Raw genomic sequence first — 20,657 nt, forward strand, 5'->3', positions numbered from 1 at the left:
ATAACACAAGCAGCAAGGGTCCCAACACCAAGCCCTGTGGAACACCACTTGAGACAACTTTCCATTCACAAGGACATCCATCGACCATTACCCTTTCTTTCCTGTTACAAAGCCAACCTTTTATCCAGTTTGCCACATTACCCTGAATCCCATGGGCTTTTACTTTCCTGACCAATCTGCCATGTGGGACCTTGTCAAATGCCTTGCTAAAATCCATGTACACAACATCCACTGCACTACCTTCATCAACCCTTGTCACTTCCTCAAAGAATTCAGTCAAATTTGTGAGGCAAGACCTTCCTTTAACAAATCCATGCTGACCATCCCTGACTAGTCCATGCCTTTCCACACGACAGTTAATCCTATCTCTCAGGATTGATTCTACTAATTTGCTCACCACCAATGTAAGACTAACTGGCCTATGATTGTTTGACATTTTCTTTGATCCCTTTTTAAACAATGGAACTACATTTGCATTTCTCCAGTCCTCCAGTACCTCCCCTGTATCTAGTGAAGATTGGAAAATCATCCTCAGAGCATCTGCTATCTCCTCCCTGACTTCCTTCAGCAGCCTCGGAAACAATCCATCTGGCCCTGGTGACTTATCAACTTTCAAGAATTTCAACCCTTCGAATACTTCCTCTCTCTTTATGACTATCCCGTCCAATATCTCGCAGTGTTCCTCCTGGACTACAATATCTACATACTCCCTTTCCTTTGTAAACACAGACAAAATATTCATTCAAAACCCTTCCCACAGCCTCTGCATCTACACACAAGTTTCCATCTTCATCTCTGATAGGTCCCACTTTTTCCTTAACTAACCTTTTAGCATTACTGTATTGGTAAAACATCTTTGGGTTATCTTTAACTTTACTTGCCCTGGAGGGCAGAATTGCAGACATAATCTCTGGAGTTTAGAAGAATGAGAGGTGATCACATTGAAACATACAAGATTCTGAAGAGGCTTGACAGGGTAGATACTGAGAGGTTGTTTCCACTGGCTGACAAAGAAATAACACAGGACACAGTCTCAGGATAAGCAGTTGATCATTTAAGACTGAGATGAGCAGAAATTTCTTCACTCAAAGGGTTGTGCATCTTCGGAATTCCCCACCCCAGAAGGTTATGGATGCTTCATCATTGACTATTTTTAAGGCTGGGATATAGAGTGTGGGCAAGAAAGTGGAGTTGAGATTGAAGGTCATCCATGAATGGTGGAGCGGGCTACTCCTGCTCCTATCTCTTATGTTCTCATATTGCTGAGCGTCTTTGATAGCAAAGCTTGTGAGGCTGAGTGGTGAGGTCTGGCTATGAAGTGGGGTCCAGAAGTGACAAATGTCAAAAAAGAAACTGTGGAGCAATGGGTGCAAGGACAGCACGGGAATAACTTAGATGAAGATGGAAGTAAGTGGAGGCTGACCGATAGCTCCAATGGTAGCCAGGCTCTGGATCAAAGAGGTTACCAATGTTGTACAGAGTCTGGTTCATCCTGAGTGAGCATCTAAGGGATAGGGCAGGGGAAGGGGGAGGGCAGAGGGCAGAAGGTGGGGGGGCCTGGGTTAGAGGGAAGGTGGGGGGAGGGGGGGGGTTTGCTGAGGCCGGAGGGCAGCTGCAGAGGCCAGAGGGATGGGGGCAGAGGGTGAGGGGCAGGGCAGAGAGGGTGATGTTTACTGTGATACCTGACAGAATTACAAAATTGTTACTGCAGAGGAGACCTTTCGGCCCTTGGTGCCTTCACCAGCTCTCTGAAGGAGCAATGCACCTAGTGCCATTCCCCCCTTCTCTCTGTTACCCTGCACATCCTTCCTTTTCAGATAATAATCAGATTTCCTCTTGAATGCCTCATTTGAGCTTGCCTCCACCGCACTCTCAGGCAGTCCACTCCAGATCCTAAGCCATTGCTAGGTAAAAAAAGTTCCTCCTCATGTCTCCATTGCTTCTTTTGCAAATTATTTTAATCTGTGTCCTCTAGTTTTGATACTTCCAGCAGTGGGAATAATTTCTCCCTAGCTATCCTGTCCAGACCCCTCATGGTTTTGAATACCATGATCAAATCTCCTCTCAGCCTTCTCTACAACAAGGAAAACAGTCCCAAATTCTTCAATTTATCAACATAGCTGGAACCATTCTCTGTGCCCTCTCTAATGCCTTCACATCTTTGCTAAATTGTGGCAGTTAGAATTGGAGACAAGCCTCCATTTGAGGCCAAACTGGTGTTTTACACAGGTTTAACACATCTTCCTTGTTCTGATACTCTATACGCCTATTAATGGAGGCTGGCATACTGTATGCTTTATTAACAATACTCTCACCCTGGGGAGTTGGTGGCGTAGTGGTAACATCACTGGACTAGTAATCCAGAGACAATCTGGGGACATGGGTTCAAATCCCACCAGGGCACATTTAATTAATTCAATTAATAAAATCTGGAACTGAAAGCTAGTCTCAGTAATGAAACTATCACAGAATCTCTCAGTGCAGAAGAGGCCTTCAGCCCATCGAGTCTGCACCGATACATGAGAAACACTTGACCTACCTAATCCCATTTAGCAGCACTTGGCCCATAGACTTAAATGTTATGACATTCCAGGTACTTTTTAAAGGGTGTGAGGCAACCTGCCTCCACCACCCTCCCCGGCAGTGCATTCCAAACCGTCACCACCCTCTGGGTAAAAAGGTTTTTCCTCACATCCCCCCTAAACCTCCTACCCCTCACCTTGAACTTATGTCCCCTCTTGACTGACCCTTCAACTAAGGGGAACAGCTGCTCCCTATCCACCCTGTCCATGCCCCTCATTATCTTGTACACCTCGATCAGGTCGCCCCTCAGTCTTCTCTGCTCCAACGAAAACAACCCAAGTCTATCCAACCTCTCTTCATAACTTAAATGTTTCATCCCAGACAACATTCTGGTGAATCTCCTCTGCATCCCCACCAGTGCAATCACATCCTTCCTATAATGTGGTGACCAGAATGCACACAGTACTCCAGCTGTGACCTCACTAAGGTTCTATACAACCCCAACATGATCTCCCTACTTTTGTAATCTATGCCTCGATTGATAAAGGCAAGTGTCCCATATGCCTTTTTCACCACCCTACTAACATGCCTCTCCGCCTTCAGAGATCTATGAACACACACGCCAAGGTCCCTTTGTTCCTCAGACCTTCCTAGTGTCATGCCGTTCAATGAATACTTCCTTGTCAAATTACTCCTTCCAAAGTGTATCACCTCACACTTTTTAGGGTTAAATTCCATCTGCCGCTTATCTGCCCATTTGACCAACCAGTCTATATCTTGTATTCCTGTAGCCCAAGACACTCAACCTCACTGTTAACCACCCAGCCAATTTTTGTGTCATCCGCAAACTTACTAATCCTACCCCCACACGTAGTCATCTATGTCGTTTATATAAATGATGAATAATAGGGGCCGAGTACAGATCCCTGTGGTACGCCACTGGACACTGGCTTCCAGTCACTAAAGCATCCTTCTGTCATCACCCTCTGTCTCCTACAACTAAGCCAATTTTGAATCTGCCTTATCAAATTACCCTGTATCCCATGTGCATTTGCCTTCTATATAAGTCTCCCATGTAGGACTTTGTCAAAAGCTTTGCTGAAATCCATTTAAACTACATCAACTGCACTACCCTCATCTACACACGTGGTCACCTCCTCAAAAAAAATCAATCAAATTTGTTAGGCATGACCTCCCTCTGACAAAGCTATGCTGACTATCCCTGATCAAACCTTGCCTCTCCAAGTGGAGATAAATACTCTCCTTCAGAATTTTCTCCAATAGTTTCCCTACCACTGATGTGAGACTCACTGGCCTGTAGTTCCCTGGCTTATCTCTACAAGCCTTCTTAAATAGCCAAACCACATGAGCTGTTCTCCAGTCCTCTGGCACCTCCCCTGTGTCCAGAGAGGAATAAAAATTTGGATCAGACCCCTGCGATCTCCTCTCTTGCCTCCCTCAGCAGTCTGGGACACAAATCATCCGGACCTGGAGATTTGTCCACTTTTAAGACTGCCAACACCTCCAATACCTTGTCACTCCCTATATCAATATGCTCAAGAACTTCGCAGTCTCTCTCTCCGAGTTCGATACCTTCATCCTCATTCTCTTGGGTGAAGACGGATGTGAAGTATTCGTTCAACGCTCTACCGATGTCCCCTGGCTCCATCCATAGATTGCCCCCTTGGTCCCTTAAGGGCCCTACTCTTTTCCTGGTTATCCTCTTCCCATTGATATACTTATAAAATATTTTGGGATTTTCCCTACTTTTACCAACCAGAGCTTTCTCATATCCCCTCTTTGCTCTCCTAATTGCTTTCTTAAGCTCCACCCTGCACTTCCCGTACTCCACTAATGCCTCCGCTGATTTGCTTCCCTTGTACCTGCTAAAAGCCTCTCCTTTCCTTCTCATCATTTCCTGAATACCTCTGGGCTTGTTACTCGTCCCTATCACCCTAGAGGGAACATGTTGAGCCTGTACCCTCCCCATTTCCTTTTTGAACGCACCCCCACTGCTCCTCTGTAGATTTCCCCACAAGTAGCTGTTCCCAGTCTACCTTGACCAGATCGTGCCTTATTTTACTAAAATCCGCTCTCCCCCAATCCAAAACATATTTTTGCAATTTGTCTATTTCTTTGTCCATAACAAGCTTAAATTGTACCATGTTGTGATCACTATCACTAAAATGCTCCCTCTCTACCACCTCAGCCACCTGTCCTGCTTCATTCCCCAGAAGTAGGTCCAGCACTGCATCGTCCCTTGTTGGACCCTCTACATATTGACCTAAAAAGTTCTCCTGTACATATTTCAAGAAATCCATTCCATTCAAGTCCTTAATACTATGTCTATCCCAATTAATGTTGGGAAAGTTGAAATCATCTAATATCACCCTGTTGTTATTGTTTTTACACACCTCCGCAAATTGTGCACATATTTGCTCCTCAATTTCCCGCTGACTATCTGGGAGTCTATAATAAACACCCAACAATGTGGCTGACCCTTTTTTATTCCTAAGCTCTACCCACAAAGCTTTATTCGATGCCCCCTCTAAGATCTCATCTCTCCTTACTGCAGTAACTGACTCCTTACTAATAATGCAAAGCCTCCTCCTCTTTTACCCCCTCCCCTGTCTCGCCTGAAGATTCTAAATCCCAGAATGTTGAGCTGCCAATCCTGCGCCTCCCTCAACCACGTCTCAGTGATGGCTACCATATCACAATTCCATATGTCAATCCTCACCCTTAACTCATCCGTTTTACCTGTAATACTCCTGGCATTAAAGTAGAGGCCATCCAGCCTTGCCTTACTCCCTTGAGACTTAATGCAGCTGTACTCCCTCTGACTTGATTGTTTTACTGTATTATGATGTGTCCCTATTCTACTAACATCTGTGTCCCCTCCCCCTGCCGAATTAGTTTAAACTCCTCCCAACAGCACTAACAAACCCGCCTGCAAGGATGTTAGTCCCGCTCTGGTTCAGATGTAGACCGTCCCGCTTGTACAGGTCCCACCTTCCCAGAAACGGTCCTAGTGATCCAGGAATCTAAAACCATCCTTCCTGCACCAACTCTTAAACCGCGTACTCATCTGTGCTATTCTCCTATTTCTGAGCTCGTTAGCACGTGGCACTGGGAGTAATCCAGAGATTACAACCCAAGAGGTCTTGCTTTTTAGTCTACTGCCTAACTCCCTGAATTCTTGATGCAAGACCTCATCCCTCTTTCTGCCTATATCATTGGTACCAACATGTACCATGACCTCTGCCTTATCACCCTCCCCCTTCAGGATGCCCTGCAGCCGTTCAGTGACATCCCAGACCCTGGCACCAGGGTGGCAACATACCTGGAGTCACGTTGACGGCCACAGTAGCACCTATCTGTTCCCCTGACTATAGAATCCCCTATTGCTATTGCTCTTCCTCCCTTCCTGTATAGACAGGTCGCTTGTGGTGGCAGAAGCTTGGCTCTGTCTGCACTCCCTGGAGGAACCAGTGCCCTCATCAGCCGCCAAAATGGAATACCAATTTGTGAGCGGGACCCCAGGGGACTCCTGAACCACCTGCCTGTTTCTCTTGGACTGCCTGGTGGTCACCCATTCCCTTCCTTCCTCAAGTCCCTTCAGCTGCAGTGTGACCACCTCTCTAAACATGCTATCCACGATGCTCTCAGACTCACGGATGCTCCACAGTGTCCCCAGCCGCCGTTCCAGCTCTGAAACCCAAGCTTCCAGGAGCTGCAGCTGGACACACTTCCTGCACACATGCTGGTCCCGGGCACTGGAAATGTTCCCAGCTTCCCACATGGAGCACACCACAGCTTTGAGCTCTCCTGCCATGACCTATCCCTTTAAATTAAATCTTTTAAATCAATTACTCTTGGGCCCTTCTTTCCTGATCCTCGTCACTACAGAATATACAAAGTATAAACCACAAAATGACCTTAAACTATAGGCGATAAAAGTAGTAAATACTTACCCGACCTTACCCACTACTTATCAGTCATTCCTTTCCCTTGCTGCAGTAGAGCAAGATCACTCTCTGAAGATTTAAGAAGTTGGATAGCAAAGAAAAAATGCAAAGAGCGCCTCTTCCCCTATGCACCAAATTCCCACTGTGCACCAAATTGCCAATACCCACACTTACTCTGGCTGTGTCTCACTCAGGATGAGGTCTCTCCCCTGTTCATGTGCAAGCACACTATCATTGATTGCTGTAAAAACCCAGCTGATTCACTAATGCCTTTTAGGAAGAAAATCTGCTGTCCTTATGTGACTCCAGACCCACAGCAATGTGGCTGACTCAAGGGGTTAGCAGCTTGCTGACTCTAAGCAAGCTGCTCTGTTCAAAGGCAGTTAGAGATGGTGGCAGGTGCTGGCCTTGCCAGTGACACACACATAGCATTAAAGAATAAAAGACACCTGCCACTTTCAATGACTTATGCACATATACACCCAGGTCCCTTAGCTCCTGCACCCTTTAGAATTATACCGCCTCTTCTCATTCTTCCTATCAAAATAAACACTTCACATTTCTCTGCATTAAATTTCATCTGCCACTCATCCACCCATTCTACCAAATTGTCTATGTCCTTTTGAAGATCGACATTATCCTCCTGACAGTTCACAATGCTTCCAAATTTTGTATCATTTGCAAATTGTGGAATTGTGCCCTGTACACCAAGTTTAGGTCATTATATATATCGGGAAAAGCAAGGGACCCAACGCCAACTCCTGCAGAACTCCACTACAAACCTTCCTCCAGCTCAAAAAACATTTGCTTTTAACAAATGACGATTAATTTTGCCCTGAATTATTGTTTCTAGAAGTTTCCCCACCACTGAAGTTAAACTGACTGGCTTGTATTTGCTGGACTTATCTTTACTCCTTTTTTTGAACATTTGCATTTCTTCTCTGGCACAACCCTGGGTCTAAGGAAAACTGAAAAATTATGGCCAGTGCCTCAGCAATTTCCACACTCACTTCCCATAGTATCCTTGGATGCATCTCATCCAGTCCTAGTGCCTATGCAATGCCTCTTCCTTAACAATTTTAAACCCATCAAGTGTATGAATTAGTTCCTCTTTCACCATGAGCTGGGAAGCATCTTCTTCCTTGGTAAAAACAGATGCAAAGTATTCTTTTAATATCTCAGCTATGCCACTGCCCCAGTGCGTAAATCCCCTTTTTGGGTCCTAATTGGTCCCAATCCTCCTTATACCACCCTTTTACTTTAAGCCTATTGCACACTTTTGGTTTCCCTTTCATTTGTTTTCAGTCTCTTTTCATACTTTCTCTTAGCTTTCCTTATTTGGTTTCTCATTTCCCCTCTGAACCTTCTATATTCAGCCTTGTTCTCGGTTATATTATCCACCCAACGTCTGTCACAAGCACTCTTTTTCTGCTTCATCTCTATCTCTATTGTCATCCAGGGAGCTCTGGATTTGTTTGTTCTAACTTTCCCCTTTGTGGGAATATACCTTGAGAGCACCCTAACCATCTCCTCTTTAAATGTAAACCATTGTTCAGTTACCATTTTTCCTGCCAAACTTTGATCCCAATTTATCTTGGCTAGATCCATTCCTACTTTGCAGTTAATTATTCATCCTCTAGTTTGTTCTTTTGTCCTTTTCCATAGTCAACCTAAACCTTATGATACAATGATCACCGTCCCCTAAATGTTTTCCTACTTAAACTTGATCGACTTGGCTCACCTCATTCCCAAAGACCAGATCTAGCAGTGCTTCCTTTCTCATTGGACTGGAAATGTAGAAAATGTTCTTGAATACATACTAGGAACTCTTGCCCCTCTCTGCCCTTTACACTACTACTATCCCACTCTAAATTCAAATAATTAAAGTCCTCCATTGAAACTACTTTATAATTCTTGCACCTCTCTCTAGTTTCCTTGCAAATCTGTTCCTCGACGTCTTTCCACAAATTTGTGGCCTATAGACCACATCGAGCAATGTAACCTTTTTTGTTCCTTGGCTCTAGCCAATAGATTCTGTCTTTGTCCCCTCTGGAGCATTATCTTGCTCCAGAACTGCAACATTCTCTTTAATCAATGCTGCCATCCCTGACCCTTTTCTTCCTTTCCTGAACATGTTGTATCCAGGAATATTTAATAACCAAGCTTGCCCTTCTATGAGTCAGGTCTCTGTTGCAGCCACAACATCATATTTCCACATGGCAATCTGCATCTGTAACTCACCTTATTTACCACAATCTGCGCATTCACATACATGCACAGTAACCCTGATTTAGACTTTTATTACTTTCTCCCTTGCTCTGAACCCACCCAATAACATGCTATTTCCTACCTGAGTGTTTTCTATCTCTCCTAGCAAACTATGCACCTTTGTATTCCACTCTAATAATTTCTCCTGGTCCCCTCACCTTTTTCAAGTTAGTTTAGACCCTCCCCAACAAAACTAATAAATTGTTCTGTAAGGAGTTCAGTCCCAGCTCTGTTCAGGTGCAACCTGTCCAGCCTGTATAGGTCTCATCTTCCCCACTGTCATTCCCAATGTCCCATGAATCTAAAACCCTCCTTCCTGCACCATCTTTCCAGACATACATTCATCTGCCTTATCTTCCTATTTATATACATACTTGCATGTGGTACCAGGAGTAATCTGGAGATTACTACTTTTGATGTCCTGCTTGCTAATTTCCCACCCATTTCCCTAAATTCTGACTGCAGGGCCACACCTCTCTTTCTGTGTATGCTGTTTTTTCCAATATGGACCACAACAGTTGGCTGTTCACCCTCCCTCCTCAGGGTGCTCTGCAGCCATTCAGCGACATCCTTGACCCTGACATCAGGGAGGCAACAGACTATCTTGGAAACATGCAGCCACAGAAACATCTGCCTATTCACTTGTTGAATCACCTATCATTAATACTCTTCTAGCTGAACCACCCGTGGTGTCATCAAATTAGCTGGGTTGTACTCTCCAGATGAACTATCACTTCCATCAGTATTCAGAACTTAAGAGGCGGGGTGACCACATCTATAAACGTGCTATCACAAAGTTCTCAACCTCAAAGATGCACCTCAGTGATACCAAGTTCCAAAACCCGGAGATCGAACTGCTGCAGCTGATGATACTTCCTGCACAAATGGTTGTCCAAGACACGGAAAGTGTCCTGGAGCTCCCACATAGCAAAGGGTGTGCACTCCGGAGGTTGAATCAGCCCTGCCATTACTATTAGATGATAAACCTTGATACTGCTAATAAACATTGCTGTTGCTAAAAAGCTATATTATTAAATTAACTTACTACTATAGTAACCTGACTTAAATTCTTAATTAATCATTTTGAAATGACAGTTATCATTTGCTCGCATGGAGCATGAAATTGAGCAGAGGGCATGAAAGGAGGACAAGACATTGAGGATGAAATCACTGAGAATGAGCAGTCACCCCAACACACCCCACGTGCAGTGTTCCCACTTAGTCACTCACTCACCTTGGTGCCGGATCGCCGGATCAGAACCAGCCTAAACTGGTTCCTCTTCATTAATGCCCGCTGTTCCTGGCATCGCTGATATTTCCCAAGCTCCACTGTCTCCTCACATTGGACATCCTCCTGAAACAGCAGCACATTTACTCAGTGAGATCTGCCCAGAACCCCAGACAAAACTTAGACCAAACCTGACGAACCTCAATCCAGAAAAGAACAAAGACTGACCCTGCAGCCTCGGGGAAACCCAAGAGTGGGACCAACCTAATGCCCACAATCCTCCCCCATCTCCCTCCCACAAAAGTTCCCTCACCATCACCCCATACCACAGCTCCCACCACCACCTCTCCTATGAAGAGAAACTGGGGAGGCGAAGGCTGTTTTCCTTGGAGCGGGGATCTGAGAGAGGTGTACAAAATTATGAGTGGCATAGATAGGGTAGATAGGAAGAAACATTTCCCCTTAGCGGAGGTGTCAATAACCAGGGGTGAGAGAGAGAGAGAGAGGTCGGTCGGGGGTGAGAGAGAGAGAGAGAGAGGTCGGTCGGGGGTGAGAGAGAGAGAGAGAGAGAGAGAGAGAGAGGTCGGTCGGGGGTGAGAGAGAGAGAGAGAGAGAGAGAGAGGTCGGTCGGGGGTGAGAGGGAGAGAGAGAGAGAGAGAGAGGTCGGGGGTGAGAGAGAGAGAGAGAGAGAGAGAGGTCGGTCGGGGGTGAGAGAGAGAGAGAGAGAGAGAGAGGTCGGTCGGGGGTGAGAGAGAGAGGGAGAGAGAGAGAGAGAGAGGTCGGGGGTGAGAGAGAGAGGTCGGGGGTGAGAGAGAGAGGTCGGGGGTGAGAGAGAGAGGTCGGGGGTGAGAGAGTGAGGTCGGGGGTGAGAGAGTGAGGTCGGGGGTGAGAGAGTGAGGCCGGGGGTGAGAGAGTGAGGTCGGGGGGTGAGAGAGTGAGGTCGGGGGGTGAGAGAGTGAGGTCGGGGGGTGAGAGAGTGAGGTCGGGGGGTGAGAGAGTGAGGTCGGGGGTGAGAGAGTGAGGTCGGGGGTGAGAGAGTGAGGTCGGGGGTGAGAGAGTGAGGTCGGGGGTGAGAGAGTGAGGTCGGGGGTGAGAGAGTGAGGTCGGGGGTGAGAGAGTGAGGTCGGGGGTGAGAGAGTGAGGTCGGGGGTGAGAGAGTGAGGTCGGGGGTGAGAGAGTGAGGTCGGGGGTGAGAGAGTGAGGTCGGGGGTGAGAGAGTGAGGTCGGGGGTGAGAGAGTGAGGTCGGGGGTGAGAGAGTGAGGCCGGGGGTGAGAGAGTGAGGCCGGGGGTGAGAGAGTGAGGCCGGGGGTGAGAGAGTGAGGTCGGGGGTGAGAGAGTGAGGTCGGGGGGTGAGAGAGTGAGGTCGGGGGGTGAGAGAGTGAGGTCGGGGGTGAGAGAGTGAGGTCGGGGGGTGAGAGAGTGAGGTCGGGGGTGAGAGAGTGAGGTCGGGGGTGAGAGAGTGAGGTCGGGGGTGAGAGAGTGAGGTCGGGGGTGAGAGAGTGAGGTCGGGGGTGAGAGAGTGAGGTCGGGGGTGAGAGAGTGAGGTCGGGGGTGAGAGAGTGAGGTCGGGGGTGAGAGAGTGAGGTCGGGGGGTGAGAGAGTGAGGTCGGGGGGTGAGAGAGTGAGGTCGGGGGGTGAGAGAGTGAGGTCGGGGGTGAGAGAGTGAGTCGGGGTGAGAGAGTGAGGTCGGGGGTGAGAGAGTGAGGTCGGGGGGTGAGAGAGTGAGGTCGGGGGTGAGAGAGTGAGGTCGGGGGTGAGAGAGTGAGGTCGGGGGTGAGAGAGTGAGGTCGGGGGTGAGAGAGTGAGGTCGGGGGTGAGAGAGTGAGGTTCGGGGGTGAGAGAGTGAGGTCGGGGGTGAGAGAGTGAGGTCGGGGTGAGAGAGTGAGGTCGGGGGTGAGAGAGTGAGGTCGGGGGTGAGAGAGTGAGGTCGGGGGTGAGAGAGTGAGGTCGGGGGTGAGAGAGTGAGGTCGGGGGTGAGAGAGTGATGGTCGGGGGTGAGAGAGTGAGGTCGGGGGTGAGAGAGTGAGGTCGGGGGTGAGAGAGTGAGGTCGGGGGTGAGAGAGTGAGGTCGGGGGTGAGAGAGTGAGGTCGGGGGTGAGAGAGTGAGGTCGGGGGTGAGAGAGTGAGGTCGGGGGTGAGAGAGTGAGGTCGGGGTGAGAGAGTGAGGTCGGGGGTGAGAGAGTGAGGTCGGGGGTGAGAGAGTGAGGTCGGGGGTGAGAGAGTGAGGTCGGGGGTGAGAGAGTGAGGTCGGGGGTGAGAGAGTGAGGTCGGGGGTGAGAGAGTGAGGTCGGGGGTGAGAGAGTGAGGTCGGGGGTGAGAGAGTGAGGTCGGGGGTGAGAGAGTGAGGTCGGGGGTGAGAGAGTGAGGTCGGGGGTGAGAGAGTGAGGTCGGGGGTGAGAGAGTGAGGTCGGGGGTGAGAGAGTGAGGTCGGGGGTGAGAGAGTGAGGTCGGGGGTGAGAGAGTGAGGTCGGGGGTGAGAGAGTGAGGTCGGGGGTGAGAGAGTGAGGTCGGGGGTGAGAGAGTGAGGTCGGGGGTGAGAGAGTGAGGTCGGGGGTGAGAGAGTGAGGTCGGGGGTGAGAGAGTGAGGTCGGGGGTGAGAGAGTGAGGTCGGGGGTGAGAGAGTGAGGTCGGGGGTGAGAGAGTGAGGTCGGGGGTGAGAGAGTGAGGTCGGGGGTGAGAGAGTGAGGTCGGGGGTGAGAGAGTGAGGTCGGGGGTGAGAGAGTGAGGTCGGGGGTGAGAGAGTGAGGTCGGGGGTGAGAGAGTGAGGTCGGGGGGTGAGAGAGTGAGGTCGGGGGTGAGAGAGTGAGGTCGGGGGTGAGAGAGTGAGGTCGGGGGTGAGAGAGTGAGGTCGGGGGTGAGAGAGTGAGGTCGGGGGTGAGAGAGTGAGGTCGGGGGTGAGAGAGTGAGGTCGGGGGGTGAGAGAGTGAGGTCGGGGGTGAGAGAGTGAGGTCGGGGGTGAGAGAGTGAGGTCGGGGTGAGAGAGTGAGGTCGGGGGTGAGAGAGTGAGGTCGGGGTGAGAGAGTGAGGTCGGGGTGAGAGAGTGAGGTCGGGGGTGAGAGAGTGAGGTCGGGGGTGAGAGAGTGAGGTCGGGGGTGAGAGAGTGAGGTCGGGGGTGAGAGAGTGAGGTCGGGGGTGAGAGAGTGAGGTCGGGGGTGAGAGAGTGAGGTCGGGGGTGAGAGAGTGAGGTCGGGGGTGAGAGAGTGAGGTCGGGGGTGAGAGAGTGAGGTCGGGGGTGAGAGAGTGAGGTCGGGGTGAGAGAGTGAGGTCGGGGGTGAGAGAGTGAGGTCGGGGGTGAGAGAGTGAGGTCGGGGGTGAGAGAGTGAGGTCGGGGGGTGAGAGAGTGAGGTCGGGGGTGAGAGAGTGAGGTCGGGGGTGAGAGAGTGAGGTCGGGGGTGAGAGAGTGAGGTCGGGGGTGAGAGAGTGAGGTCGGGGGTGAGAGAGTGAGGTCGGGGGTGAGAGAGTGAGGTCGGGGGTGAGAGAGTGAGGTCGGGGGTGAGAGAGTGAGGTCGGGGGTGAGAGAGTGAGGTCGGGGGTGAGAGAGTGAGGTCGGGGGTGAGAGAGTGAGGTCGGGGGTGAGAGAGTGAGGTCGGGGTGAGAGAGTGAGGTCGGGGTGAAGAGTGAGGTCGGGGTGAGAGAGTGAGGTCGGGGGGTGAGAGAGTGAGGTCGGGGGTGAGAGAGTGAGGTCGGGGGTGAGGAGTGAGGTCGGGGGAGAGAGAGTGAGGTCGGGGGTGAGAGAGTGAGGTCGGGGGTGAGAGAGTGAGGTCGGGGTGAGAGAGTGAGGTCGGGGGTGAGAGAGTGAGGTCGGGGTGAGAGAGTGAGTCGGGGGTGAGAGAGTGAGGTCGGGGGTGAGAGAGTGATGTCGGGGGGTGAGAGAGTGAGGGTCGGGGGTGAGAGAGTGAGGTCGGGGGTGAGAGAGTGAGGTCGGGGGTGAAGAGTGAGGTTCGGGGGTGAGAGAGTGGAGGTCGGGGGTGAGAGAGTGAGGTCGGGGGTGAGAGAGTGAGGTCGGGGGTGATGAGAGTGAGGGTCGGGGTGAGAGAGTGAGGTCGGGGGTGAGAGAGTGAGGTCGGGGGTGAGAGAGTGAGGTCGGGGGTGAGAGGTGAGGTCGGGGGTGAGAGAGAGAGGGTCGGGGGTGAGAGAGTGAGGTCGGGGGGTGAGAGAGTGAGGTCGGGGGTGAGAGAGTGAGGTCGGGGGTGAGAGAGTGAGGTCGGGGGTGAGAGAGTGAGGTCGGGGGTGAGAGAGTGAGGGTCGGGGGGAGAGTGAGGCGGGGTGAGAGAGTGAGTCGGGGGTGAGAGAGTGAGGTCGGGGGTGAGAGAGTGAGAGAGTGAGGTCGGGGGTGAGAGAGTGAGGTCGGGGGTGAGAGAGTGAGGTCGGGGTTGAGAGAGTGAGGTCGGGGGTGAGAGAGTGAGGTCCGGGGGTGAGGAGAGTGAGGTCGGTGGTTGAGAGAGTGAGGTCGGGGGTGAGAGAGTGAGGTCGGGGGGAGAGAGTGAGGTCGGGGTGAGAGAGAAGGTCGGGGGTGAGAGAGTGAGGTCGGGGGTGAGGAGAGAGTGAGGTCGGGGGTGAGAGAGTGAGGTCGGGGGTGAGAGAGTGAGGTCGGGGGTGAGAGAGTGAGGTCGGGGGTGAGAGAGTGAGGTCGGGGGTGAGAGAGTGAGGTCGGGGGGTGAGAGAGTGAGGTCGGGGGTGAGAGGTGAGGTCGGGGGTGAGAGAGGAGGTCGGGGGTGAGAGAGTGAGGTCGGGGGTGAGAGAGTGAGGTCTGGGGGTGAGAGAGTGAGGTCGGGGGTGAGAGAGTGAGGTCGGGGGTGAGAGAGTGAGGTCGGGGTGAGAGAGTGAGGTCGGGGGGTGAGAGAGTGAGGTCGGGGGTGAGAGAGTGAGGTCGGGGGTGAGAGAGTGAGGTCGGGGGTGAGAGAGTGAGGTCGGGGGTGAGAGAGTGAGGTCGGGGGTGAGAGAGTGAGGTCGGGGGTGAGAGAGTGAGGTCGGGGGTGTGAGAGTGAGGTCGGGGGTGAGAGAGTGAGGTCGGGGGTGAGAGAGTGAGGTCGGGGGTGAGAGAGTGAGGTCGGGGGTGAGAGAGTGAGGTGGGGGTTGAGAGTGTGACGGGGGTGAGAGAGTGAGGTCGGGGGTGAGAGAGTGAGGTCCGGGGGTGAAGAGGAGTGAGGTCGGGGGTGAGAGAGTGAGGTCGGAGGTGAGAGAGTGAGGTCGGGGGTGAGAGAGTGAGGTCGGGGGGGTGAGAGAGGAGTGAGGGTCGGGGGTGAGGAGTGAGGGTCGGGGGTGAGTGAGAGAGTGAGGTCGGGGGTGAGAGAGTGAGGTCGGGGGTGAGAGAGTGAGGTCGGGGGTGAGAGAGTGAGGTCGGGGGGTGAGAGAGTGAGGTTCCGGGGGTGAGAGAGAGAGGTCGGGGGGTGAGAGAGTGAGGTCGGGGGTGAGAGAAGTGAGGTCCCCGGGGGTGAGAGAGTGAGGTCCGGGGGTGAGAGAGTGAGGTCGGGGGTGAGAGAGTGAGGTCGGGGGTGAGAGAAGTGAGGTCGGGGGTGAGAGAGTGAGGTCGGGGGTGAGAGAGTGAGGTCGGGGGTGAGAGAGTGGAGGTCGGGGTGAGAGAGTGAGGTCGGGGGTGAGAGAGTGAGGTCGGGGGTGAGAGAGTGAGGTCGGGGGTGAGAGAGTGAGGTCGGGGGTGAGAGAGTGAGGTCGGGGGTGAGAGAGTGAGGTCGGGGTGAGAGAGTGAGGTCGGGGGTGAGAGAGTGAGGTCGGGGGTGAGAGAGTGAGGTCGGGGGTGAGAGAGTGAGGTCGGGGGTGAGAGAGTGAGGTCGGGGGTGAGAGAGTGAGGTCGGGGGTGAGAGAGTGAGGTCGGGGGTGAGAGAGTGAGGTCGGGGGTGAGAGAGTGAGGTCGGGGGTGAGAGAGTGAGGTCGGGGGGTGAGAGAGTGAGGTCGGGGGTGAGAGAGTGAGGTCGGGGGTGAGAGAGTGAGGTCGGGGGTGAGAGAGTGAGGTCGGGGGTGAGAGAGTGAGGTCGGGGGTGAGAGAGTGAGGTCGGGGGTGAGAGAGTGAGGTCGGAGGTGAGAGAGAGAGGTAGGTCGGTCGGGGGTGAGAGGGGGCATAGATTTACGGTAAGAGGCAGGAGGGTTAGAGGGAATTTGAGGAAAATACTTTCCACCCAGAGTGTGGTTGGAATCTGGAACACACCGCCTGAGGGGGTGGTAGAGGCAGGAACCTTCACAACATTTTAGAAGTTTAGATGAGCATTTGAAACACTATAGCATACAGGCCTATGGGCTAAATGCTGGAAAATGGGATTAGAATAGAAGGTGCTTGATGGCCAGCATGGATACGGTGGGCCGAAGGGCCTGTTTCTGTGCTGGATAACTCTATGACTCTACATCTCCCAACCTTCCAGTCCCTACATTTCTCTAATTCTCTTCACCCGCCATCTTCCTCGTCCTTCATCCATTTTCCTGTTCCACGCCCCATCTCTCTGCCCCCACACTCCATCTCTCTCTCTCCACACCCCACCCCATCACTCTCTCTCTCTCCCTCCCCCCACCTCATCTTTCTCTCGCTCTCTCTACCCCCCCGGCACATCTCTCTCTCCCCACACCCCCAATCTCGCTCTCTCTACCCCCCCGCCCATCTCTCTCTCCCCACACCCCCAATCTCGCTCTCTCTACCCTCCCACCTATCTCTCTCTCCCCTCCCTCCCTCCACCCCATCTCTTTCTCTCTTGCCCCCATTCCTCTCTCCCCCTCCCCACCTTCATCTCCTCTTTCCACAACCACCATCTACTGTCTCCGCGCCAACCCATCTCCTCTCTCCCCCTTACCTCCCGTCTCCGCTCCCCCATACACCAATCTCTCGCCAACACCCCCATTTCTCTCGCTGCCCACCGCCACCCCATCTCTCTCCCCCACCCCAAACTCTCTATCACTCTTGCCCCCAACACCCATCTCTCTCTCCCCCACATCCCCATATCTTTCTCTCTTGCTCTCCCACCCCCATATCTCTCTCCCACTCACCCACGTCTCTCTCTCCCCAACCCCATCTCGATCACTCTGCCCCCCAAACCCGAACTCTCTCCCCCACGCCCCCATTTCTCTTTTAACCATGCCCCCATATCTCCCGCTCCCCCCACCCTCATCTCTCTCTATCTCTCTCCCCGACCCTCATCACTACCTCCCGCCCTCCCCCACCCCCAACCTCACATCTCTCTCTCTCCCCCACCCCCGACCTGTCTCTCTCCTTCCCCCAACTCATCCCCTACCTCTCAACTCTCTCTCGCCCCCGACCGACCTCACTCTCTCTCTCTCTCGCCCCCGACCGACCTCACTCTCTCTCTCTCTCTCGCCCCCGACCGACCTCACTCACTCTCTCTCTCGCCCCCGACCGACCTCTCTCTCTCTCTCTCTGTCCCCCGACTGACCTCTCTCTCTCTCTCTGTCCCCCGACTGACCTCTCTCTCTCTCTCTGTCCCCCGACTGACCTCTCTCTCTCTCTCTGTCCCCCGACTGACCTCTCTCTCTCTCTCTGTCCCCCGACTGACCTCTCTCTCTCTCTCTGTCCCCCGACTGACCTCTCTCTCTCTCTCTGTCCCCCGACTGACCTCTCTCTCTCTCTCTATCCCCCGACTGACCTCTCTCTCTCTCTCTCGCACCCGACTGACCTCTCTCTCTCGCCCCCGACTGACCTCTCTCTCTCTCTCTCTCCCCCGACTGACCTCTCTCTCTCTCTCTCTCCCCCGAATGACCTCTCTCTCTTGCCCCCGACTGACCTCTCTCTCTCGCCCCCGACTGACCTCTCTCTCTCGCCCCCGACTGACCTCTCTCTCTCGCCCCCGACTGACCTCTCTCTCTCGCCCCCGACTGACCTCTCTCTCTCTCGCCCCCGACTGACCTCTCTCTCTCTCGCCCCCGACTGACCTCTCTCTCTCGCGCCCCCGACTGACCTCTCTCTCTCGCGCCCCCGACTGACCTCTCTCTCGCGCCCCCGACTGACCTCTCTCTCTCGCCCCCGACTGACCTCTCTCTCTGTCCCCCGACTGACCTCTCTCTCTCTCGCCCCCGACTGACCTCTCTCTCTCTCTCTCGCCCCCGACTGACCTCTCTCTCTCTCTCTCGCCCCCGACTGACCTCTCTCTCTCTCTCTCGCCCCCGACTGACCTCTCTCTCTCTCGCCCCCGACTGACCTCTCTCTCTCTCTCGCCCCCGACTGACCTCTCTCTCTCGCCCCCGACTGACCTCTCTCTCTCTCTCGCCCCCGACTGACCTCTCTCTCTCTCTCGCCCCCGACTGACCTCTCTCTCTCTCTCGCCCCCGACTGACCTCTCTCTCTCTCTCGCCCCCGACTGACCTCTCTCTCTCTCTCTCTCGCCCCCGACTGACCTCTCTCTCTCTCGCCCCCGACTGACCTCTCTCTCTCTCTCTCTCGCCCCCGACTGACCTCTCTCTCTCTCGCCCCCGACTGACCTCTCTCTCTCTCTCGCCCCCGACTGACCTCTCTCTCTCTCTCTCTCGCCCCCGACTGACCTCTCTCTCTCTCGCCCCCGACTGACCTCTCTCTCTCTCTCGCCCCCGACTGACCTCTCTCTCTCTCTCGCCCCCGACTGACCTCTCTCTCTCTCTCTCGCCCCCGACTGACCTCTCTCTCTCTCTCTCTCTCTCTCGCCCCCGACTGACCTCTCTCTCTCTCTCTCTCTCGCCCCCGACTGACCTCTCTCTCTCTCTCTCTCGCCCCCGACTGACCTCTCTCTCTCTCTCGCCCCCGACTGACCTCTCTCTCTCTCTCTCGCCCCCGACTGACCTCTCTCTCTCTCGCCCCCGACTGACCTCTCTCTCTCTCTCTCGCCCCCGACTGACCTCTCTCTCTCGCCCCCGACTGACCTCTCTCTCTCTCTCGCCCCCGACTGACCTCTCTCTCTCTCTCGCCCCCGACTGACCTCTCTCTCTCTCTCTCTCGCCCCCGACTGACCTCTCTCTCTCTCTCGCCCCCGACTGACCTCTCTCTCTCTCTCTCGCCCCCGACTGACCTCTCTCTCTCTCTCTCTCTCTCTCGCCCCCGACTGACCTCTCTCTCTCTCTCTCTCTCTCTCGCCCCCGACTGACCTCTCTCTCTCTCTCTCTCTCTCGCCCCCGACTGACCTCTCTCTCTCTCTCTCTCGCCCCGACTGACCTCTCTCTCTCTCGCCCCCGACTGACCTCTCTCTCTCTCGCCCCCGACTGACCTCTCTCTCTCTCTCGCCCCCGACTGACCTCTCTCTCTCTCTCTCTCTCTCGCCCCCGACTGACCTCTCTCTCTCTCTCTCTCTCTCGCCCCCGACTGACCTCTCTCTCTCTCGCCCCCGACTGACCTCTCTCTCTCTCTCTCGCCCCCGACTGACCTCTCTCTCTCTCGCCCCCGACTGACCTCTCTCTCTCTCTCTCGCCCCCGACTGACCTCTCTCTCTCTCGCCCCCGACTGACCTCTCTCTCTCTCTCTCGCCCCCGACTGACCTCTCTCTCTCTCTCGCCCCCGACTGACCTCTCTCTCCCTCCCCCCTCGCCCCCGACTGACCTCTCTCTCTCTCTCGCCCCCGACTGACCTCTCTCTCTCTCTCGCCCCCGACTGACCTCTCTCTCTCTCTCGCCCCCGACTGACCTCTCTCTCTCTCTCGCCCCCCGACTGACCTCTCTCTCTCTCTCGCCCCCGACTGACCTCTCTCTCTCTCTCGCCCCCGACTGACCTCTCTCTCTCTCTCTCTCGCCCCCGACTGACCTCTCTCTCTCTCGCCCCCCGACTGACCTCTCTCTCTCTCTCTCTCGCCCCCGACTGACCTCTCTCTCTCTCGCCCCCGACTGACCTCTCTCTCTCTCTCGCCCCCGACTGACCTCTCTCTCTCTCTCGCCCCCGACTGACCTCTCTCTCTCTCTCGCCCCCGACTGACCTCTCTCTCTCTCTCTCTCTCGCCCCCGACCGACCTCTCTCTCTCTCTCTCTCGCCCCCGACTGACCTCTCTCTCTCTCTCTCTCTCGCCCCCGACCGACCTCTCTCTCTCTCTCTCTCGCCCCCGACTGACCTCTCTCTCTCTCTCTCTCGCCCCCGACTGACCTCTCTCTCTCTCTCTCTCGCCCCCGACTGACCTCTCTCTCTCTCTCGCCCCCGACTGACCTCTCTCTCTCTCTCTCGCCCCCGACTGACCTCTCTCTCTCTCGCCCCCGACTGACCTCTCTCTCTCTCTCTCGCCCCCGACTGACCTCTCTCTCTCGCCCCCGACTGACCTCTCTCTCCCTCCCCCCTCGCCCTCGCCTCTCTTTCCCACCCCCACCCCTCACCCCCTGCCCCTCTCTCTCTCTCTCTCCCTAACCCCTCCCCCTCACCTTCCCCCCTCACCCCCCCCAACACCTTGCCCCCCCCCCGGTGCCCCCACCTGTTGCTGGTAGATGAGGAGGCGGCCCCTCTGCAGACGGATAAACCGCTCCTTCCAGACGGTCCCGAGCAGCGTCCGGCCGCAGTGTTTGCGGATCCAGCCGGCCCGGCCCGGGCTGCCGCCGTCCTGGGGGGGGAGAGAGACAGTGAGAGGCTGCAGCCGGACACCGGACACCCCCTGGGCCCCCGGACCCTCCCCCGGCCCCGGACCCCGTTCCCCGGACCCTCCCCCGGCCCCGGACCCCGGCCCCGGTCCCCGGACCCTCCCCCGGCCCCGGACCCCGGACCCTCCCCCGG

At 54.3% G+C, this 20,657-nt stretch overlaps 1 protein-coding gene across 1 annotated transcript in view; it reads right to left on the bottom strand.

Moving 5' to 3' along the window:
• The window catches only part of LOC121270059 (pleckstrin homology domain-containing family O member 1-like), a 68,050-nt gene that overhangs the window by 46,322 nt on the left and 1,071 nt on the right, over positions 1–20,657 (bottom strand). Inside the window, exons 2-3 of the mRNA XM_041175388.1 lie at positions 20,362–20,487; positions 9,994–10,113 (exon numbers count right to left, since the gene is read on the bottom strand). Of these exons, the coding sequence (XP_041031322.1) occupies positions 9,994–10,113; positions 20,362–20,487 (246 nt within the window). The remainder of the gene's footprint in view (positions 1–9,993; positions 10,114–20,361; positions 20,488–20,657) is intronic.

The sequence above is a fragment of the Carcharodon carcharias genome, chromosome 26 (assembly GCF_017639515.1).
Source record: "Carcharodon carcharias isolate sCarCar2 chromosome 26, sCarCar2.pri, whole genome shotgun sequence".
NCBI classification, from domain to species: Eukaryota; Metazoa; Chordata; class Chondrichthyes; order Lamniformes; family Lamnidae; genus Carcharodon; species Carcharodon carcharias.